Genomic DNA, 24,178 nt, shown 5'->3' on the forward strand with positions numbered 1-24,178 from the left:
TTGAATCATCTTTGGAAGCAATAAAACAATAAGACAATTTGGTGATTCTTTCACAGATGTGCAGAAGTAGATGCAACAAAAACTTTTATATCACCCAAAGTGTCACTAAAATCTTATCCAGCATTTTACAAACCAATTATGTTCACATTTCTGCAAGAGTCATATGAAGGCTAGCAACTGTGATAAATTAACTTTGTTTTCTGAAGTTGTATTATTGAATTACCTGTTAAAGTTCTTTGAAGTGAACGAAAGTACTTCCTGTTTTTATTAAGTTGAGTAGTTCAAGTTCCTGGATAATTCAAAGAAAGCTTTGAATTAACCAAAGCAGACTGCAGGATAAACTGAGTTTAATTTATTTTGACATCTACAAGTCATGCTTTCTAGTCCCAGCTTTAGAGTTTGATTCCACCCCAACACAGTGTCACAAACCAGCATATTACCCAAGCTCAACACAGCAGTCGGTGCCTGGATTCAGCCATAGCGGATAGTGACCTGGATCTGTACATCTGAATCTGTTTGTAGAATTGGCCCTCAGTATGTTGGTAGGTTGTGCTGCAGTAATCCAACCTCTCAATAGAGTTTGTCTACAGCATTAGTCTGTAGCTGCCTGAATTATTATTGCAGTTATTTTAGTATAAACTGGGGATTACTGTCACCTGTACGTACCAGGCCTACTGTGATAGTGGAATGAACACTGAATCCAACAGCATTCAGCAACCATATCTACTTGATTATCAAGTGTTAGGAGTCTGAATGTGTATCTGCTGTCTATAGGTAGTTACCACAGTCATTTGTTATTGCCAGTGACTATTTTAGAGTGAATTGTTTGTACAGCTTTACGATCAACATAATATACACTACAATTAATAAATATCACAACTACTTAGGTAAAGAAATCTGAAAAATATTTACAATAAAGTGTCTTAAGTTCAAGTCATCTTTGCCTTTCATTCTCTGGATGCCAGCTGTTGGTAATGTGATTGAATTGCATTCATATGACAGGGACCATCTATACTTCATATCACCCAAAGTGTCATTAAATCTTATCATCTTGGAAATGAATTATTTTCACATTTCTGCAAGTGTCACATGAAGATTAGCAACTGATAAAATTAACTTTGTGTTCTGAAGTTGTATTATTTGAATTATCTGTTAAAGCTTTTTGAAGTGAACAAAAGTAATTGTGGCACAGTGGTTAGCATTGCTGCCTCACAGCGGTAGAGTCCTGGGTTCAATTCCTGCCTCAGGCAACTGACTGTGTCTGTGTGGGTGTGCTCTGGTTTCCTCCCACGGTCCAAAGATGTGCAGGTCAGGTGAATTGGCAATGCTAAATTGCCTGTAAATGTATCGGTGGGTTGCACTGCGGTGGGTCGGTGTGGACTTGTTGGGCCGAAGGGCCTGTTTCCACACTGTAAGTAATCTAATCACTTAGTTCAAGTTCCTGGATAATTAAAAATTCATCTTCCGGCCCACCAACCTGCTTCTCACAGCAGAGCCAGAAGATTTAATAGTCAGTGCAATAGGAATATTAATTCACCCAGTCCTTTATTTCTTCACTAGACCTGCTGTGTTGCCATCTTGTACGATCCCTTGCAGTTACTTCTGCGATAGATATAATATGTCATACTAAGTAATAATCCTGCAGAACCAAGTGAAGCGCCTACATATGCCGTTTCTAGAATTCCCCTTGGTTTCTCATCAATGGGAGCACTTAGCTTTGTTTCTGTGGAGAGATATGAGACTATATTTAGAAACATATTTCAGTAATACAGCAGACCCAGAGACCACACTCCCACAATTATATATTGAAAATATGTTTTACTTGCCATTAACGTGTATGTTCACAATTCCTGTTTGATTCCCCAATTCATTGATTACTTCAACCATATAGTGTCCAGCATCACTTTGAGTTATTTGAAGGATGGAAAAGGAGTTGTTTGTGGAAGGCAAAATGGTTTCACTGTTGTTCTCCATTTTTTTCCAGGTGAAATTTGCAGAGAAATTGCTGTGAACAGTGCAGCCAATGGTGACATTCTCACCCTCATTGACCAAATTGGAAGGATGAACCCAAACAGTCAGAACTGTGGAGTAAGGAATAATGTTATATTCTCATCAATAAAATTTGTGAGAAAATCATTAACTTTCCAAAAAGTCAGATATTTTGTAACATGTTCACCAATTTCTTGACAAACCTTGAACGATGAGCTCTGTGTTCTGGATCAGTATTCCCAGATCATTCCTAGCCTCACATTCATACTGCCCTTCATCGCTAGATTGAGCTGCATCAATTATAAGTGTTCCATTCTTTGCATGCAGCTTTCTCTGTCCACTTTCTGTCTTCTTGCTCAGTACAATCTGAGCAGAGGGGTTCGAGTGGCTGGTGCAAGTAATAGTGACACGCTGTCCTTCCTTCACAACGGAGGGACTGATCGTGAGGTGAATATCTCTGGGGGCAGCTGTGTAGAGAGACGCCAAGTGAAGTTAGTGAATAGCAAGAGAGTGCACATAGCCAACATCAGTGAATTGGTGTGCAGAGCACTGCAAAGAGAAATAAGCTGCACTTACTGAGAACGTGAATCTGCACTTGTTTGGCCTCCTGCCCTAGCCTGTTGTTAGCTTCACAGCGATAGATTCCGGAGTCTGTAAGCTGGGCTTTGGGCAGCTGCAGAGTGGATTTATTCTGGGCAATGAGTGACCAGCCCTGGGCTGACAGTTTGCTCCACACAAAGCTGGCAGTGGGCTTACTCTGAGCAGTACAGGTCAGCTGGAGATCCTGACCCCCTCTCACTGTGGCAGATGGCGTTACAGAAATTTCTGTCATCCTCGGAGCATCTGTGGAGGGGAGAGAGAGATTTCAGTTCATGCAGTAAGAGCAGGTTGAACCTATTTGAAGCAATGTGTTACCCATCGGCACATTATTGAATGTGATGGTGAATTATCTGTCTGGGTACTTACACAGGACCTGTAGTGTTAACTTGCCCTCCAAAGATTTTGAGATCTTCTGTATGTAGAACTGAGCCTGGCAGGTGATCTCCTGACCCGAATCATCCAGAGTGGGGATCAGTTCATTGCTGAGGGTAATCCTATCTCCCTCAAAATGCTGCTTTTCAGCCAGGACTGTTTTTCCTTTCAGCAACTTGACCTCCACTCTGCCTGGTGGATAAACATCAGGCACGGTGCAGGTCACAGTGCTCTTCTTGCCCACTTCCAATGTCCCGACCGTCTCCAGGATCAGTGCATCTGGGAAAGCTGCAGTTACAAGGAGAAGTTTGAGGTCACTCTCAGTTAAAAGAACCCACAGTCTGCCAGCATCCCTGATGACAGGCCACCCATATCTCCCAAATCTTACAAAAGCCCAGTCTGTCAGTCACCAACACACCCAGAAAACGATTCTGAAACTGCAGACAATTTAAATTCGTACTTTTAAGTAAAAAATCACCCAGAGCACAGCTGCTTTCCTTTCAATCATTCGGTTCTGAGATGTTATTAAACATTTCTGGAGCAGGTAAAACTTGGAACCAGACCCTCCTGGTGCACTGCCAGTGCACCACGTGAGCTTTGAAACTAGGGAAAGCTTAAGTGTTTTAAGCAAATATCAGCGACAGCCAAGCCAAGACAAGCAAAAGACAAAGGTAAACACTCACAATAAACGTTCACCTCCCGGAACTTCTGTTTCTTCTGATCGCCGCAGGTTGCGACGCAGATGAACATGTTCTCGTTCTGACGGGTCACCGGGGAGAAGGTGAGGGTAGACACCGAGCCTTGGCTGTTCACCTTACCCCCGAGAGGTTTGTCGATTCCTGTTCTCCAACTGAAGCTGGGTGAGGGACACTCCTTGCTTTCACACCTCAGTACCAGCTCCTGGCCTACCCTGATCCATGGCAAGGACTCCGGCTGCAGCTGTATTTGGAAGCTACACACTGAAGAGAGGCAAAGAATTTAGGAACTTCTTTATATATAAAAAAATTAAAAATACATATTTACTTTTTAAAAGTTTAACAAAATTTTTAAAAATTACAAACTTTTAAGTAGTCTTTCAACTTTATGTAAACAGCCTTCCAGATTTATCAAACGTTTATTTTGAAAGGTATACATATTTAGTTTATAAAAGTTTAAAATAAATAGTTTATAAACTTAAGTACACCTGTAACAAAAACTTCCAACTTTGTCAGAAGTTTACACGTTCCAGTTAAAAGTTCACAATTTAACGAACGTTAGAGAAGTTTGCAAATGCAAATCTTTCAAAAATTACAAAATGTATCTAAAGTTTTCAACCATTTAACGTTTACAGATTTGAACCGTACACTTTTTTGAAGTTCACAGATGAATTTTGCGCATAAGCAGACGGAAGCCAAAACAGATGTTTTGTTTTAATAATGAGCTAACAATAATGACTTGTTAAAAACATAATAACGTGCAGTAAACATCGGGAAATCGAATCCAGAACTTACCCGTTGTGAGCAGGAATTTGAGAGTCAGTACAAAATACAGATGTGAGGTTCGAGCAGCCATGGTGAAGAGCATTCTCTCAGTTCAAGCCTCTGATGTGCACCGTTTATCACTACTAACCACGAAAAAACTCTCAGCAGTGCAATGTGCTTCGTCCTCTCGTTTTATAGAGCTGTTTGCTGACTTGGGAATTTCCCGCTGCAGTTAAAAGAAATTCCCAATCACCTGATCCAACATCCCCTTCTGCTTTGTCTAATTAGGTTCTGGGAACTTCCACCAGATTCGTGGAGCCAAAATCAAATAGGAGAATTCGCCAACGAAAATATTAAGAAACTGCATGCAAACAAGAGATGCAACGATTAAAAAACTAAACTTCAAAGTGCCCGGTATCTGACATGAGATAGTGATGTGGAGCCTTAGGGAATAATTTAAGGATACATTTTGTTCAGCAGCGATTAAAATTGAGTTAAGTGGCTCATAAGGGTGGAGAACCATTTCTATTTCTGATCATCAGATTTTAATACATGGAATTCACCTCACAGACTTTTGCCTTCCCAATGCAACACTTGGGTCCCAGGTAGTCCCTCATAATGAGAGAGCAAACTAAGCCTTTTCCACTGCACTATGACAGTCAGCTTAGCCATTGTGAAACTTAGTTGTTTTTTAGAAAGAGAACACGTTCTTAGTGCAGAGTGCTGCAGCTGTTATTGGGCACTGGACTGGAGTAAACGATATCAAATAAGGCTTCATCTCCTTGTTGCTATCCAGTTGAAATTGCTCTAAAGAGAAGCATAGGTCAACACAGCACCAGGATTTTGCACAGCTGCCAGGAAATTGGCAAGTAGGGTAGATGGCACCATTGGGACATTCCACTGCCTGCAAGTCATCAGTGGAGGAGAGAAATAGAAAGGGGTCAATTGTAAGCACCATGGTGAAGCGTATTCTCTCAGTTCAAGGGACTGGGTGGGTTGCTCTTCGGAGGGCCGGTGTGGACTTGATGGGCCAAAGGGCCTGTTTCCACACTGTAATCTAATCTAAGCAGAGTGGGGGAGAGGAAAGTGACTACAGATGATTAATGTGTCTCTGCTGCGTACCTTTTGCCTAAGACTGGATTGATGTTTCACGAACACAAAGACCACATATGTACTTACACCCAAAGCAAAATACTTCCTTCCCATCAACGCTCACTTAATCTTTCGAATGAATTACAGAATACTTCTTAAATTATTGAGTAAGAAAGTAAGAATTAATTAAGTTTTATTCAACTTTAATATGTCGCCCTGTAAATAAAACACACATGATTAGGAACATCCAGTCTAATTGTGGTAGTATTTGGGAGTACATTTAACTGTTCCCTTCCTTCAAGAGAGGTTTTGCAGTAAATAGAAGTAATTGACTGCATTCCTAGCCCAAGACACCAATCTTCACTATTCCTAAATCAAATATGTTCTTAGACTTCTTAAAAAGAACTATATCATTCCCCAAAATTGTGAGCTGCTGTGTCAACAAATCATTGCAATTCTTAGTCATAACATAAACTGTGCAAAAAGGGTAAGAACAGCTCACCTTATTTGTTAATCCAATGTTCATAGGTAGGGTGACAGATGATGTTGCCAAGCCATTCTTGGATTTTCATTAAAATCCTGACAATCAGCTAAAAATATTTCAAATAGCTCTGTTTTCATCTCTCTTTTTGTGAACTATAAACTGGGCCTGACGTGCAGAAAATCTGTGAGAAATTTTATCCTTCTTCCTATAAAAACCCATTTCAAAACATTTCATTACCTGCAGTGAACATGTCTCTCTTTTCCCAAAAGTCCCCTTGATCTATTCAAGACTGCAAGAAACTACAGAGAGTCATGAGCGCAGCCCAGTTCATCATGCAAACCAGCCTTCCATCCATTGACTCTATCTACACTTGCCACTGCATCAGAAAAGCAACCAACAATCAAAGACCCCTCCCACCCTGGTTATACTCTCTTCCATTGGGCAGAAGATATAAAAGTTTGAATACATGTATTAACAGATTCAAGAACAGCTTCATCCCTGCTGTTATCAGACTTTTGAACAGACGTCTCAATGTTAATCTCTCTCTGCACCTTATGCACTCTGTTCTGCTAACCTAATGTACTTTATATTGTACCATCTGCCTATGTAGCAGGCAAAACAACTCTTTTCACTGTATCTCGGTGCATCTCACAATAATAAATCAATCAAGAGAGTTAACACTATTTATTTGGTGCCAATGGCTCCACTACTGATGAGGTGTTTTTAAATGAACTCTGGAATAGGGTTACCAACTCTGGCTGGACTTGTTCCAGGGGATATCATCACATGACCTCCAGTGGCCCCTCTCCCAGACTCCTGCCATCAATGCATCAATCATCAATTTCCCATGGTTTTGACTTTGAAAATCTGACCGCTCTATTCAAAGGCAACACCACCCTCTCTACTATAGTAGCATGAAATAATGTGTAAAATAATGTGCAAGTCTCAGCTATAGCTCAATTGTAGTACACATGTGATGTTAGAAGATTAAGAGTTCAAGTCCCAGAGTGACACTTTAGTATGGTACTTCAGGATTTTATGAGTTTGATATTAGTGTTAACCTGAGACCATCATGTGTGAATGCATAAATAGAGTATGTTCCCAATGCATGGAACCATTTTCACAGAGTTTCAAATTCGAGTATTAGAATTTCCTTTATTGTCATGTGTACTCAAGTACAGGAGTATAGTGAAAAGTCTGACAATGTCCCCTTTTTAGGTGCAATCTTAAGTAAAAAGTACCTAGGCACAAATCTTAGATACAAAAACAGGAATAAAAAAAGAAAAGTACATACATTATTTTACAGTTGCCAGAATGCCCCTGCATTTGTGCAGAAGTTTTTTTTTAATTGTTCATTTACAGGATATGGGTGTTACTCATCAGTCAGCATTTATTCCCCATCCTTAATTGCCTAGAGGACAGTTAAGGGTTTTCAGTCATATGCATGCCAGATCTCCTTCCCTCAAAGGCATGAATGAATCAGAAGAGTTTTTCTTTTACAACAATCAACTGTGGTTTCATGATCACCATTAGGCTAGCTTTTTTATTGAATTCCAATTTCACCAACTGCCAAGGTGGGATTCATACCTCTGTCCCCAAAACATCTACCTCGGATTCTGGAGTATGAGTCCAGCGACTTTATCACTATGCCATCACCTTCCGAGGTGATGTGATAAAACTGTACTCCAGCTGTCAAGGATTTCATACTTGCCCTGCCCTGGCACTGACTGCAGAACAATAATATTTGTACAATTTCCCAACCCGCACCGAACCCTGAACCCCTGAACATTGCATTCTAACATAATGATGTCATTCTGTATGTGGTCCTCCATTTGGTTGGTTTTAAATGCGATTATATAAAAATAAAATCACATGGCACTATTTTGAAGAGGTGCAGAATATTCTCGAGACCTGGTCAATGTCTGTAACCCCAACAGCACATAATAGGTTATTTACTCACTATCACATAGGTATTGGTGAGGATTCATTGACTGCCATATTTCTTACAGGTTGTTTCAAATTATTTAATGAGTTGTAAAATACTTTGGGACATTCTGAAATTTTGAAAGGTGCTATATAAATACATGATCTTTTTCTGTTTGAGCAGTGGGACAATGTGAATCACAAATCTGCTGTCCTCTCTCATGGTGACAGCATCTGTGTTCCACCAGTATCACTCTGTGTCCATGCAGTGTTTTTCTTGTTTCCTATCAGACAGTCACCCCAGACTGCTGCTGCTGCTTGTCCTAAGATGGTGCAGTCTGAAGCCCAACTCTCAAGATCCAGAGCAGGTTGAGGTCATTCTGCAAGGTCACCTTCAGTCTCTTTAGAGTGAGCCAGCAGACCTTTCACCACTACTGCTGCAGCCTTTGGTACATGGAAGCACCTGAATGGACACAGCAATTCACAAGACAGGTATAAGGGATTGTGTAAGTGTAAATGGTTAATTCTTCTACATAGAATTAAATATGTTGTTGCATAAAGTTCTTTTGGAAAACGTTTTGTTCATGGTTTACATTTAAAGATTTGATCAAGAGAATGCTCTGTCAGGCCACTGTGAATAGATGAGAAGACGAGGAATGGTGAAGAGATCATGAACTGGAGCTACAATAGGTATTCATGGACAGACTGACCACAGAGGAGGAGTCCCACTTGGCTATACTGCTTCAAGCTCCTCCACCTCTTCCTCCCTTACTGAGGTAGCCTCCATATGGCAGATTATCAGAAACACAGCAGACCAATATGAACTTGGGGAACCCCTCCAGCAAGCACAGTCAGCTGAGGCATTGCTTGAGAATGACAATGGTGTCCTCCTTGATGTTCCTGGTAGGACCATAACACTCAGTCTAGGCCTGCTGTTCTCACCTGGTCAGACAGTAAAAGAAATCATCAGCCATACAGCACATGTAAATATAGCCCCTTCTTGGCTCCTCATGGTGATTAAAGACATTGGGAATGATGGACTGTCTCAAGATAAGGGCATTATGGTTTCTGCCAGTGTGTTGCTCATTACCACTATGAAATAATTAACATGATTATTATATGTAACTGAAAAAAAAAGCTTTGTGGATCTGATGGTTTTCCCATTAACATATGTGGGGCCACAGAGCCATGTTCATTCAATTGACAGCTCTCCACTCTGTTGGGATTCCCACTTCCCTGGCAACACCACCTGTCTATTTGTCTGGCTTCTTACTGGGTAGAGAGTCATGAATCATTTTTGTTGCCCACAGGGACTCTGTCACCACCCATATAATGGTGAGGGAATGTAAGGTGACCTACTCCTTCTTGGAATGATCCAGGGATGTAAACCTTGATCTCAGAGGTGAAACTGACAGTCTCTGGTATTTCTCCCCTCACACTGTGAACTTGTAGGTCCTGTTGAGGGAGAAAATTTGCAGATGATGCAAAAATAGGTGGGAAGGCATGTAGTGAGTGAGTATGATACCAACAGTCTGTGGCAGGACGTAGACAGGTTAAGTGGGCAAAAAAAGATTTGATAGATGGAGTGTATGTGGGGAAATGTGAGGTTTGCATTATGGCAGGAAGAATAGAGGAGCTCTGTTTTATTTAACTGGAGAAAGACTGCAGAAAGCTATGGAACAGAAGGATTTGAGAATCATTGTGTTGCAGTGTCAAAAAGCTAGTATACAAGTTCAGTGGGTAATAGGAAAGGCAAATGGAATGTTGCTTTTATTTCAAAGGAAATGGAATATAAACATAGATTTTACTAAAACTATACAGGCACTAGTCAGACCAAAGCTGGAATACTGTGAACCATTTTGGGTCCCTTATAAGGCAAGATATACTGGCATCGCAGCTACCCAAGTGAACCTTCTCTGAACTAATACCAAATATGGAGGGACTGTCTTATGAAGATTGATTGAATAGATTGGGCCTGCACTTGTTGGAATATAGAAGAATCAAGAGATGGAAATGTGTTGCTGGAAAAGCGCAGCAGGTCAGGCAGCATCTAGGGAACAGGAGAATCTACGTTTCGGGCATTAGCCCTTCTTCAGGACTAATGCCCGAAACGTCGATTCTCCTGTTCCCTAGATGCTGCCTGACCTGCTGCGCTTTTCCAGCAACACATTTCCATCTCTGATCTCCAGCATCTGCAGACCTCACTTTCTCCCTATAGAAGAATCAAGGCAACTTTATTGAAGCATAACAAGATTCTTCAGGGACTTGACAGGGAAGATGCAGAAAGATTGTTTCCCCTTGTGAGAGCGGCTAGGAGCAGAGGCCTTGATCTCAGTAAGGGGTCTCACATTTAAAACAGATGAGGAAGAATTTCTTCTGAGGGTAGTGAATCTGTGAAATTCCTTACTGCAGACGGCTGGCGAGGCTGGGTCATTAATTATATTCAGATGAATAGAAATTTATTATTACTTGCATTTGTGAAAATACAGCAAAATGTGTATAAGTTGCCACAAAAACAGCACTATTTAATTACATAAATTATATATTTAAAAAAACAAAGTTAGAACAAATATAATTTTTTATTAATTCCACAGCCTTTTGGTTTTACAAACCAAGGCCAGCCCAACTGCGGAGGACCGAGGCCTTCTCCAACTGCTCTGGACCAGGAGTCTCTCAAAACCGCCAAGGACCTGGGCTATCCAACAGAAACTGCTGCATATCAGCTGCAGAAAGGAGAAGAGATGAAGTGATGCAAAACATGAAATTAAGAAATTTTAAATGGTTTAATGCCTATGTTAAGATAACGGTGACACAGTGGTTAGCACTGCTGCCTCACAGCGCCAGAGACCCGGGTTCAATTCCTGCCTCAGGCAACTGTCTGTGTAGAGTTTGCACATTCTCCCCGTGTCTGCGTGGGTTCCCTCCGGGTGCTCCAGTTTCCTCCCACAGTCCAAAAATGTGCAGGTTAGGTGAATTGGCCATGCTAAATTGCCCGTAGTGTTAGGTGTAGGGGTAAATGTAGGGGAATGGGTCTGGTTGGGTTGCTCTTCTGGGGATCGGTGTGGACTTGTTGGGCCGAAGGGCCTGTTTCCACACTGTAAGTAATCTAATATGATGCAGATATCACAAACAGTTGTTTCAGAATAAGAAACAAAAGTCCAGCTAGTATTAGAGTCATAGAGATGTACAGCATGGAACCAGACCCTTCGCTCCAACCTGTCCATGCCAACCAGATATCCCAACCCAATCTAGTCCCACTTGCCAGCACCCGGCCCATATCCCTCCCAACCCTACCTATTCATGTACCGATCCAAATGCCTTTTAAATGTTCCAATTGTACCAGCCTCCACCACTTCCTCTGGCAGTTCATTCCATACATGTACCACCCTCTGTGTGAAAAAGTTGCCCCTTAGGTCTCTTTTATATTTTTTCTCTCTCACCCTAAACCTATGCCCTCTAGTTCTGGATTCCCAACCACAGGGAAAAGACTTTGTCTATTTACCTTATCCATGCACCTCATAATTTTGTAAACCTCTATAACGTCACTCCTCAGCCTCCGACGCTCCAGGGAAAACAGCCCCAGCCTGTTCAGCCTCTCCCTATAGCTCAAATCCTCCAACCCTGGCAACATCCTTGTAAATCTTTTCTGAACCATTTCAAGTTTCACAATATCTTTCTGATAGGAAGGAAACCAGAATTGCATGCAATATTCCAACAGTGGCCTAACCTATGTCCTGTACAGCCGCAACCAACATGACCTCCCAACTCCTGTACTCAATACTCTGACCAATAAAGGAAAGCATACCAAACACCTTCTTCACTATCCTATCTATCTGCGATTCCACTTTCAAGGAGCTATGAACCTGCACTCCAAGATCTCTGTTCAGCAACACTCCTATGGCTTATGGCTTGGAAAGGGTGGACGCTAGGAAATTGTTTCCGTTAGGCGAGGAGACTAGGACCTGTGGACACAGCCTTAGAATTAGAGGGGGTAAATTCAGAACAGAAATGCGGAGACATTTCTTCAGCCAGAGAGTGGTGGGCCTGTGGAATTCATTGCCACAGAGTGCAGTGGAGGCCGGGACGCTCTTGATGTCACAAGGAATTAAGGGCTACGGGGAGAATGCGGGTAAGTGGAGTTGAAATGCCCATCAGCCATGATTGAACGGCGGAGTGGACTTGATGGGCCGAATGGCCTTACTTCCACTCCTATGTCTTATGGTCTTATGGACCTTACCATTAAGTGTATAAGTCCTGCTAAGATTTGCTTTCCCAAATTGCAGCAACTCACATTTATCTGAATCAAATTCCATCTGCCACTTCTCAGCCCATTGGCCCATCTGGTCAAGATCCTGTTATAATCTGAGGTAACCCTCTTCGCTATTCAGTACACCTCCAATTTTGGTGTCATCCGCAAACTTACTAACTGTACCTCTTATGCTCGCATCCCCAAATCATTTATGTAAATGACAAAAAATAGAGGAGGAGAAAGTGAGGTCTGCAGATGCTGGAGATCAGAGCTGAAAATGTGTTGCTGGAAAAAGCGCAGCAGGTCAGGCAGCATCCAGGGAACAGGAGAATCGACGTTTCAGGCATAAGCCCTGATTCCTGAAGAAGGGCTTATGCCCGAAACGTCGATTCTCCTGTTCCCTGGATGCTGCCTGACCTGCTGCGCTTTTCCAGCAACACATTTTCAGCAAAGAATAGAGGACCCAACACTCCACTGGTGACAGGCCTTCAGTCTGAAAAGCTACCCTCCACCACCACCCTCTGTCTCCTACCTTTGAGCCAGTTCTGTATCCAAATGGCTAGTTCTCCCTGTATTCTGTGAGATCTAACTTTGCTCATCAATCTCCCATGTGGAACCTTGTTGAACGCCTTGCTGAAATCCATATAGATCACATCTACCATTCTGCCCTCATCAATCCTCTTTGTTACTTCTTCAAAAAACTCAATCAAGTTTGTGAGACATGATTTCCCACGCACAAAGCCATATTGACTATCCCTAATCAATCCTTGCCTTTCCTAATACATGTACATCCTGTCCCTCAGGATTCCCTCCAACAACTTGCCCACCACAGACGTCAGGCTCACTGGTCTATAATTCCCTGGCTTGTCCTTACCACCCTTCTTAAACAGTGGCACCACGTTTGCCAACCTCCATTCTTCTGGCACCTCACCTGTGACTATCGATGATACAAATATCTCAGCAAGAGGCCCAGCAATCATTTCTCTAGCTTCCCACAGAGTTCAAGGGTACACCTGATCAGGTCCTGGGAATTTATCCACCTTTATGTGTTTGAAGCTATCCAGCACTTCTTCCTCTGTAATTTGGACATTTTGCAAGGTGTCACCATCTATTTCCCTACAGTCTATATTTTCCATATCCTTTTCCACAGTAAATACCGATGCAAAATACTCGTTTAGTATCTCCCCCATTTTTTGTGGCTCCACAGCCTTGCTGATCTTTGAGGGACCCTATTCTTTCCCTAGTTACCCTTTTGTCCTTACTGTATTTTTAAAAACCCTTTGGATTCTCCTTAATTCTATTTGCTAAAGCTATCTCATGTCCCCTTTTTGCCCTCCTGATTTCCCTCTTAAGTGTTTTAATACACTATGATATTATTGATTCGCTATGATGATTTTTCAGTCCTGCTTGGTGGAGTATATTATTTTATATCAAGCTTTGGAAATATCTGTAATGTTTATGTATGGAAAGATAATTTCCTTAAAAAAATCTTGGAAAATGGGCGAAGTGCCAAAAATGAAAGTTTTTGTATCGGTTATGCCACTGGCACCCAAACACCACAGCAACCCTAGCCTGAAATAAATCCCATTGTTGCTATATAGTTGACCCACTTCTATAATTAGCCTTACATCATTGCTTTACTGAGGGCTTACTTTAGAATGCAGCAGTTCCTTAAGACACCACAAATGTAAATGGTAAAATATTCACCAAGACGTCTACAAATGCCATGATTGTGTTGGTTTCTTTTTAAAATCAGGCTGCAATTCTTTGAAAATTGAGATCACTGAAAGTGCGTGTTCTTTCTTTGAAATTGTCTGGTTACATTCATTTTCTTTGATATTATTTGCATGCATGTACACAGGAAGAGGGAGGTGGTGAGTACAATTGCTTTGTTCAATTCATTGAACACAAGAATGTTTTCAGAGGAAGTATAAGCTCCTAAAGGACATTTTGTTTAGCAAAGGTTTTTTTCCCTCATAAAATACAGGAAGTGTTAGGAAAAGTACAGAGTGCTGTTTACTTAATTTCTAAAATTATCTAGTACATGGACTTATCTTATCAACGAGTCCTGTTCTGCATCTGTCAGCACTGCTTGCTAAACTTACATAGTTATTTTTAATTTGAAAAGAAGAAATGAAAAGGAAGAAAATAGAAAAGGAGTGAAATATTGACAGGGAATAACAAAGTGTGCCATCAGAATGCACGTGAGATCCAGATAGAATAAAAACCCAATATCACCTATTAACAAAACCTGAAATTAAATTATGAGGTTGTTTTTGGACATGGTAGCGCACTGGTTTAGATACTGCACATTTAGCTGGGAGAATGTAGTCTCAAATAAGAATGCATCAAGAAGCCATTAGGAAGGACATGCCTATAATTATTTTCAAATTATCAACAAACCTTGTCATATTTGCAAATCTCAACTTCCTCCAGAATGTATTCAATTTCCATAGGTCCAGCCAAAGCTGACAATCAAACTGACATGGTCCACCAATGGACAATATGGGAAATGCAAGCAGCTGGGAATACTGCCCTCTGTGAAGTCAGAGTATTGGCTGATGATCTTTCATTTGCCTGTGGTCCTTACTAGGCAATGTTGAAATTTTGAAACAGTTAAGGAGTTGGGGAGTAAGCCTTTTAAATCATAGTACAACTCCAACAATTTCCACAAGGTATGTGCCCCAATTTTCGATGTCTACTGCAACAGTGTCTTGTGAAACTTAATCCTCAACCTACTTTTGGAATGTTAACTGATAGCTAAGTAACTCAACAATGGATTCTGGCCATCCAAATGAAGAGCGAGGTACCTGTGGAAACCACAAAGGATAGCCCCGACTAGACCAGAGCAATTCCTTCTGTGCAAATTTGTCTGCAAAGAAATTGGTAAAGAGCGGTGTCACTGAAGAATTTAGATGATCATGACATTCTGCTTGGGATTCAAAGCTATTCCTGTATAAGCATGTCATTCAAATTCAGTGAGCTGCAAGTTTGAGTAAGAGAGAGTGACTTCTTGGAAGAATTTCATCTCTGGTGTATTCCAAACCCACATTATGTTAGAAGAGATCAGCTTGAAGTATTAAATTAGATGCTGTAACTGAAGTTGTCCTGCTAATGATTTCTGTAGGAAAGTAGCACAGCAGGAAAGACAGTGGAACAGCAATGGCAGGAATTTCTTTGAGTAATTCGACAAGACTTCAACCTTGGGAGAAAGAAGCATACTGAAGGGAGGATGTCTGACTATGTCTGACAAGGGAAGTCAGGGACAGCATAAAAGCAAAAGAAAAAGCATATAATCTGTGAAGGGCAATGAGAAGCCAGGGGATAAGCTGCTTCCATTCTGCCTCTGTACCTTTGCTAGAATTGAGGTGAAAGCCCTCCTCCTGTGGAAATGGGATTTCTGCTACACTTACACCAAGGTTATTGTAATTGGAGCGAAGTGGCTCTGAGAAAACTTTTGACAATGGTCTCTGCGCCAATTCCTAACTTCCGTGGTACATTATAACTCCAGTTTTAGCACAATTTATTATCTTTTACTATAAGAAGACATAGTGAAGACATAGTGAAACTTAACTTCAATAAGCATATGTCATGTTTGTGCTATGATCAGTTTGTTTGCTCAATGAGAGCTAATGGCAGCTTTTACAACTTTAGGAAATACAGGAAATATGCAGTTGTAGGGTAAAGAGGCACTTACTCAGAAGTGGAATGGTTGTGATCTAATTTCAAACAAGGAAAGATGGGCTGCATATGGGGGGACAATCAGGGAAAGTCATAGGTTATAGTTTCTGTTGCACCTGCCTTCTGTGGTATTCCATTATTATTGTTTGACATCCTGAAAATGGATAATTGATTCCAACTGTTTCTTGTTAAGAAGTCAGTCTGCAATCCATGCTGATGTCACCACCAACACCGTGAACTCTAATCTTGTGCATTAACCATTTAAATTTCATCTAATTCGATGTTTTTTGGAAATACAAATACACTAAACATGCTGGTTTCCCTTTATCTACCCTGCTTGTTAAATGCTGTAGTGAATTTGTCAAACACAATTTACCTTTCACAAAATCATATTGATTATGCCTGACAATATTCTGAATTTCTAATTGTGCCTGGGCTTCTCCCTTTTTAAATAAAGATTGTAGCATCTTTCCAATGACCACTATTGCTCTGTGTCCTCTTGCTTCCTGCTTTCTGTCTGCCTCTTTTCTTTAGAGTGTTATGTTTGTGGTTTTCCAATCTACTTGGTACCTTTCCAGAAATGTGAGAATTTTGGAAGATTATTATGGCCAATACATCATCCACCTCTGCAGTGACATTTTTTTACAGACTCTTAAGATCTAGGTGATCACGTCCAAGGAAGGTGTTAGCCTTTAGTCCCAATAGTTTTCCTAGTTGTTTTTCTGTGGTGATAATGACTATTTTAAATGTTGCTCTTTGCCTTTTAGTTTTCTAGTTTTCTTGGGTTTTTTTGTGTCTTCAATGTGAAAACTCTTACAAAATACTGCTCGAAGATTTATCCTCTAAGGGTGAATGTACATACCTGTAGAAACTTTTCATATTTCTTTACAGTTTTCTGTCATACTCCAATTTATCCTTTTTTCATCATTCTTTGCAGCCTTCTAAAACTTTCCTTTCAGGGTCATTTCACTGTAGGTGAATAAAAACAAATTCTGTTGTCCCTACCTTCTCCCCAACTCTCTGCCCCCAACATTTATCTCTCCTCCCTGGAGGCTCCCTGCCTCCATTCCTGATGAAGGGCTTTTGCCCAAAATGTCGATTTTCTTGCTCGTCGGATGCTGCCTGACCTGCTGTGCTTTTTCCAGCCCCACTCTAATCTAAACCTCCACCACCAACAACACCCAGGCAGATTTTATGTTGTTGTTCAAAGTAAGCTATTTACTTAATGGAAATTAGATCTGGTATGAAACACATTTAGCAACAACATAATGTCCTTTGTAGCGAAAAGGAAGCACTGGGACAGCAAGTGCTCTAAAGCATTGATTGCCAGTGACAGCAAGCCATTAACACCAAGTAATGATGCAGTTCCTAAAAGGAACACATTGTTTATAACAAGTGTCATCAACACTCTTTCAATAAAAATGACTGTGATTCTGTGCACAAACTAATAGGTCAGTTTTTCCAAATATCAAAACAGAGGCCCACCAAGCCACCGAGCACATAATTGGTAAATGTCCTACATTTGATGGAGTTCCATTATAATCTTGCATTTTCCTGTATTAGAATTCGCTCTGACAGTGCGTGGAGATCCAGTTGTTGGCACAGAAAAGGTGTAACGCCACACCAATATACAGCTGCTTTATTCAGCAGGAGTGAACAGAGACAAAAAGGTGAGAGTGTTTGTGGAGTAATAATGACAAGTGAAGGACATATGCTGCAGGTCGAGTGAGTTTTTGTTCCTTTCTGTGGATCCGTGCAATTTTTATCTAGAAACATACTACCAATGATAAATAATCTCCAAAAAACATTGGGAATTAAATTCATGGAAAAAGTCATGACTTGGATAGCATGCATGTGTCAAGAATGAAAAGTGTTGCTGGTGTTTTTTGAAGGAAATTTTCTGACTGTTAATCTACAAGTAAAATATCAATACTTATAATTGACAATGTTAGTACTATTTCAATTATGCTTCTTTATTAATTTGAAGGGAGTGACTTTTTTTCCTAAACACCTAAAATTGGATTCTATCTGAAAGTCAAAATGCCAGTGAATATTACAATATGAGGTAAGTATCGAATGTAGCTCAAGGCTCACTTTCGGGGTAAGTGGAGAGATCTGTATGGTGTCCCTGTTTCCAAGTCTATTTCGTTTGTCCTCGTCCTGACGAGTGCAAGACAAAATCTTCAACTTACTGTCCCTTTTCAGCAATGTTTATAATCTGCTTGATATATCAGGGTCTCCCATGCATTGCTGACCACATAGCAGCAATCTTGCACCTCGTCGGAAGGAGGAACTTGAATTTATGTAATGCTGGATAAAGGTGTCATTGATAATACACGGCAGAGTGTACCAGTTCAAAATGACAACTCATCACTACTTTCTGAAGGAGATTGTGGTAATGTCATCAGACCAGTAAAACCATAAGACATAGGAGTGAAAGTAAGGCCGTTTAGCCCATCGAGTCCACTCCACCATTCAATCATGGCTGATGGGCATTTCAACGCCACTTACTGGCACTCTCCCCATATCCCTTAATTCCTTGTGAGATTAAGAATTTATCAATCTCTGCCTTGAAGACATTTAACGTCCCGGCATTCACTGCACTCCGTGGTAATGAATTCCACAGGCCCACACTCTCTGGCTGAAGAAATGTCTCCTCATTTCCATTCTAAATTGACCCCCTCTAATTCTAAGGCTGTGCCCATGGGTCCTAGTATCCTCATCTGACGGAAACAAATTCCCAGCATCCATCCTTTCTAAGCCATGCATTATCCTGTAAGTTTTTATTAGATCTCCCCTAAACCTTCTAAAATCTAATGAATACAAATCCCAGGATCCTCAGCCATTCATCTTATGTTAAGCCTACCATTCCAAGGATCATCCATGTGAATCTCCGCTGGATACGCTTCGGTGCCAGTATGTCCTTCCTGAGGTGTGGAGCCCCAAACTGGACACAGTATTCTAAATGTGGCCTAACCTGAGCTTTATAAAGTCTCAGTAGTACATCGCTTCTTTTACATTCCAACCTTCTTGAGATAAATGACAATATTACATTTGCTTTCTTAACCACAGACACACTTTGCAAGTCAACCTTTAGTGAACCCTGGGCTAGCTGTCCCAGATCACTTGGTGCTTTGGCTTTATGAATTTTCTCACTATTTAGAAAATAGTCCATGCCTGTATTCTTTTTCCCAACGTCCAAGACCTCGCATTTGCTCATATTGAATTTCATCAGCCATTTCTTGGACCACTCTCCTAAACTGTCTAAATCTTTTTGCAGCTTCCCTGCCTCCTCAGAACTACCTGCCTGTCCCCCTAAATTCATGTCATCGGCGAATGCCCCAGTCCCTTCATCCAGGTCATTAATATATAAAGTGAACAGCTGCAGCCCCAACATTGAACCCTGCGGGGCACCACTTGTCACAAGCTGCCATTCCGAAAAAGAACCTTTTGTCCCATCTCTCTGCCTTCTGTCAGACAGCCAATCCTCAATCCATGCCAGTAGCACACCTTGAACACCATAAGCCCTCACCTTGCTCAGCAGCCTCCCAGGAGGCACCTTATGAAAGGCCTTTTGGAAGTCTAGGTAGATAACATCCACTGGGTTTCCCTGGCCTAACCTACTTGTTACCTTTTCAAAGAATTATGCTAACCAGAGGTACAGACTGATGTACCGGAGACAAGGATTAAATGCCACATAACATTTAAATTCAATTAATAAAATCTTTCTAATGTTGACCATTAAACTCTCATTGATTGTTGTAAAATTTACACTAATGCCTTTTTACAAAAGAAAAATCTGAGATTCTTAGCTGACCTCACCTACAGGTGATTTTAGATTCTTGGCAATGTAGTTGAATCTTAACTGCTCTCTGAAATGATTTAGCAAGCACTAGGTGTCTTGTAGCACAGTGGAAGTGTCCCTTGAGGCCAAAATGGTCTGAGTCAAGTCTTGCTTGCCATGGGTCAAAAAGTGTGGTGCTTGAAAAGCACAACCAGTCAGGCAGCATCCGAGGAACAGAAGAGTTGACGTTTCAAGCATAAGCTGTTCATCAGGAATGGCTGATGAAGAACTCATGTTCAAAACATCGACTTTTCTGCTCCTTGGATGCTGCCTGACCAGCTGTGCTTTTCCAGCACCACACTTTTTGACTCTGATCTCCAGCATCTGCAGTTCTCACTTTCTCCTTGCTTGCTATGGGCTTGTCATAATATGCTTGGTAAGCACTGGGAACAGAAAATTGTGGTCTAGTCAATGATGCCAACATCGTATGAATGAATAGTTAGAAGCCTGGGATCAGAGAGAGAATATTGTTGATGATAAGAAACACAACATTTACAGCATAGGGGCTGGCCATTTGGCTTATTATATCTGTACTAGCCACAAAAAAGTGTCTAGTCAAACCCTTCTTACCTCTTGCTCTGTAGGACTGTAGCTACAGTACTTAATTGCACTTCCAAGTCTTTTTTTTTTAAACATGCTGAGGGTTTCTGGCTCTATCATCCTTTCAAACAGTGACTTCCAGATCACCAGAACTCTCTGGATGAAAAGGCATCTCAACTCCCCTCTAATTCTATTATTTTAACTCTATGGCAGCCCTCTCCTGTTTTGATTTCTACATTTATGGAAATAGGCTCTTCCAAACAGTTCTATCTAGATCTCTCATAAATTTAAACAGAAATTGTTGGGAAAACTCAGTAGGTCTGGCAGCATCTGTACAGAGAAAGCAGAGTTAACATTTCGGGTCCAGTGACCCTTCATAATTTTGTACTTAACCAAATCTCACCTCAGTTTCTATCTTTTCCAAAAAACACAAGCCTGGCTCGTCCAATTTTTCCTTAGAGCTAAAATTCCTCATTCATACAAACACACAAAGAAGGAAGAAGCATAGGCCATTCGGCCCATTAAGCCTGCTCCGCCATTTAATAAGATCATGTCTGATCTGATTTTAGTCTCATCTCTACATTCCTGCAGTCCTCTAATAACCTTTCATCCCCTTGGTAATCCCAGGCAAAAGTGAGGACTGCAGATGCTGGAGATCAGAGTCTAGATCAGAGTGGTGCTAGAAAAGCACAGCAGGTCAGGCAGCATTCGAGGAGCAGGAAACTCAATGTTTTGGGCAAAAAGTCCTTCATCAAGAATCAAGGCATTTTTTTCCTTTTTTGGTATTTTTTCTTTTGTTAAATTTTGGCTATTGTATATTTGATTTAATTGTATATCAATGTTTGTATTTGAGAGTTTTGTTTATTTTTGTAAACTTGTAAAAATGTTAAATCTCTAATAAAAACATCTATAAAAAAAAAGAATGAAGGCAGGGAGCCTCCAGGGTGGAGAGATAAATGGGAAGGGGGTGGGGCTGGGGAGAAGGTAGCCAAGAGTACAATAGGTGGATGGAGGTAGGGATGAAGGTGATAGATCAGAGAGGATGGTGGAGCGGATAGATGGGAAGGAAGATTGGCAGGTAGGACAGGTCATGAGGACAGTGCTGAGCTGGAAGATTGGAACTAGGGTAAGGTGGGGGGAGGGAAAATGAGGAAGTTGGTGAAGTCCACATTGATGCCCTGGGGTTGAAGTGTTCCGAGACAGGTAAGTGACGCTGTTTGGGTAAATAGTCAGACATGATTTCCCTTTCATGAAGCCATGCTGCCTCTGCTTGATTAGATTATGATTTTCCAAATGTTCTGCTGTTACTTCCTTAATAATTGATTCCAATATATTTTTAATAATAGATATTAGGCTAATCGGCCTAAGTTACATGTTTTTTGCCTCCCTCACTCTGTTTTTGTCACATTAGCAGTTTTCCAAACTTCTGGTACTTTCCAGACTCGAACGATTTTTGGAAAATTATAACCAATGCATCTACTATCTTTGTAACTACCTCTTTTAGGATCCTAGGATGCAAGCCATCAGGGCCAAGGGACTTATCTGCCCATAGCCCCATTAATTTTGTGATGGTGGTATTTAATTCCTCCCTTGTATTCTTTAGTGTTAATGAGATGCTCAAACTATCTCGCACCATAAAGACTGATGCAAAATATCTGACTAACTCCTCTGCCGTTTCCTTGTTCCCTTACCGTCTCCCTGGGTTCATTATCTAAGGGGCCAATGTTCACTTTGACCTCCCTCTTCCTCTTTATATATTTAAAGCAACTCTTATTGATAGTTTTTATATACCTTGCTAGTTTGCCCTGGTAGTTTATTTTCTCTCTATTTCTGGACCTCCTTTGCTGGATTCTGAATTTATCCAGTCTTTTCTGGGTTAGCCAGGTTGGTTTATCCCTTTCTTAGAATCTTTTCTCCTGACTGGGATATCTTTTTGCTGTGAGTCATGAATTACTTCCTTAAATGTCTGCCACTGCTTGCTTGAGAAAATGATTTCTTGGTCAACGTTCCATATTTTATTGGTTAAATTTAAATTCCACAAGTTTTCATGTCCCAGTAGAGAAATAGCTTAGACCTATAGTTTATATACTTTCCTAATGCCCGAAACATCGATTTTCCTGCTCCTCGGATGCTGCCTGACCTGCTGTACTTTTCCAGCACTACACTTTCGACTCTAATCTCCAGCATCTGCAGTCCTCACTTTCGTTATAGTTTATATATCGAGTGGTATTAATGGTTTGCCACCACCAGCCTATCAGGACAGGGGATGTCAATGGTCTACCGATAACACCATTGCACTAGTCTTCCAGATGCCCAGGTTAATGCAATGGGGACATGTGTTCAAATCACATCATGGCAGCTGATACAGTCTAAATTCAATGAATCAAAGGTCAGTCTCCGTAATGACTGTCTGTCATCCTGACCAACATGTGACTCCAAATCACTCTGCAATGTGATTGGCTTGTAACTACCCCCTGAAAGGCCTATCAAGCCATTCAGTGCAAGGGTAAATGGAGGCAGGAAACAAATACTGGTCTAACCAGTGGCACTCACATCCCATAGAAGAAATCAAGAAATAAAATAACACCTTTACTGTCGGAAAAAATAGTCCAAGGACATTTCTCAGAAAAATATAATAGGTTTTTGGTTAAAGAATTGATGGAAATAATATGCCATATAGAGAGAGGAAGGGAGTGAGAGCCCAAAGAGAAATCCTATGCAATTCAAGGTCAAAGGGACTCACAAGGCTGACATTCCCAGTGACATTCTCCAATGGGTTGCTGCAGTGTTCTGCGATAAGCTTTATCTCATGATGGTGATGCTGGGTGAGACTGAATGTTTTAACAGGACTTTGTGACCTGGCACTTACATTATTATCAGGAAGAACCAAAGGAATTTAACATTCCAAACATTAGCTCCAGTCTAAATAAAGCTTACTGACCCTAACAAACTTTGGAGTTACGAGTTAGATCAGAAATGAAAATGACCAACAGGCTAACTCTGTAGTGAATACTTTAGGAATGTTAATCAAACAGAAATAAATACTTATCCCCAGTTATATCCACACCTCCCTTGAGGTAGGGCCAATTGCAGATTTCTGTGTGATCTGAACAATAGCCAGGTCCTAAGGAAAGGCTGACTCCACAGGACTATTCACGAACAATAAAATCTTTGCAGGGACACCTGTACAAAGGTTAAGATGGACAATGCTGCATTTAACTCAACACTGTGTCTGCTTGGTGTTGCTGTTTGGTTTGGAAACTCATATTTTAGGATGACCAGCCTTGTTATAACAAAGGCAATTAGTTCCAGCCCATATAGGGCTTGATGCTGGCAGTTAATCAAAGGATAGCTGAAAATATTGTGTTAACAACTCTTAATGGGCTGCTATGGGTAGTTAAAACAACTGAATGGAATGCAATACTTAAACATCAGTGAGTGTGTTGGAAGGAAATGTAATTAATCTCTGAGAGGAGTTATTGCAGCCTTGCACAGGGAGGGAAGTTCTATGAAAGATAAATAGCTGGTATAATAAGCACTGAGGCAGGAAATAGAAGCAAATCAGCTTGTGCTGATTCCTGATGAAAATAAACAGCATTGTGCAAAGATGTTGATCAAGGACAGAGTGAAATTAGGCAAGGCTTATTGCCAAAAAAGACCCTGATTTGATTGGATTTATTACTGTAATGTGTACCAATGCACAGTGAAAAGTGTTACCTTACATGCTTTACACACCAGATCATACTGTACAGGTGCATCAGGCCAGCAGAACAGGGTGCAGCATTTTTTCTAGACATATCAGTGCAGCTCACTTGTGAGGATTTGAATCCTGGATATACCCCAGTGGTCAGGCTGGTACCTCACTCAATGAGATGGGTAACCCAGATGGAGAGAAAAAAAATAGTAACAGAGCGGTAATAAATAGATATGAACATACTGGTCAG

General features: G+C 40.9%; 1 protein-coding gene and 1 long non-coding RNA gene across 4 annotated transcripts in view; one reads left to right on the forward strand and one right to left on the reverse strand.

Moving 5' to 3' along the window:
• Positions 1-1,240: 1,240 nt before the first annotated feature.
• Positions 1,241-5,158, reverse strand: LOC122554522 (vascular cell adhesion protein 1-like). 2 transcript variants are annotated; one of them, XM_043699672.1, is made up of 8 exons: positions 4,985-5,158; positions 4,452-4,782; positions 3,645-3,920; positions 2,956-3,249; positions 2,566-2,832; positions 2,193-2,456; positions 1,827-2,081; positions 1,241-1,723 (listed from the first exon to the last, which is right to left on the reverse strand). In XM_043699672.1, exons 2-8 carry the CDS (start codon positions 4,522-4,524, stop codon positions 1,557-1,559), a joined length of 1,596 nt encoding a protein of 531 aa, XP_043555607.1. In that variant the 5' UTR covers positions 4,525-4,782; positions 4,985-5,158; the 3' UTR covers positions 1,241-1,556. The 2 variants fall into 2 exon arrangements, with proteins under 2 accessions (XP_043555607.1, XP_043555606.1); XM_043699671.1 differs by having other exon boundaries at positions 4,452-5,158.
• Positions 5,159-13,511: 8,353 nt separating this feature from the next.
• LOC122554526 overlaps positions 13,512-24,178 on the forward strand; it is a 67,039-nt gene continuing 56,372 nt past the window's right edge. The window contains exons 1-2 of one of the 2 annotated variants that reach the window (XR_006313010.1): positions 13,512-14,043; positions 17,414-17,520. This is a non-coding gene — a long non-coding RNA (uncharacterized LOC122554526). Of the gene's footprint in view, positions 14,044-14,699; positions 14,845-17,413; positions 17,521-24,178 lie in introns of those variants that run through there. The other variant, XR_006313009.1, reaches the window with a different exon arrangement.

The sequence above is a fragment of the Chiloscyllium plagiosum genome, chromosome 11 (genome assembly GCF_004010195.1).
Source record: "Chiloscyllium plagiosum isolate BGI_BamShark_2017 chromosome 11, ASM401019v2, whole genome shotgun sequence".
NCBI lineage: Eukaryota > Metazoa > Chordata > Chondrichthyes > Orectolobiformes > Hemiscylliidae > Chiloscyllium > Chiloscyllium plagiosum.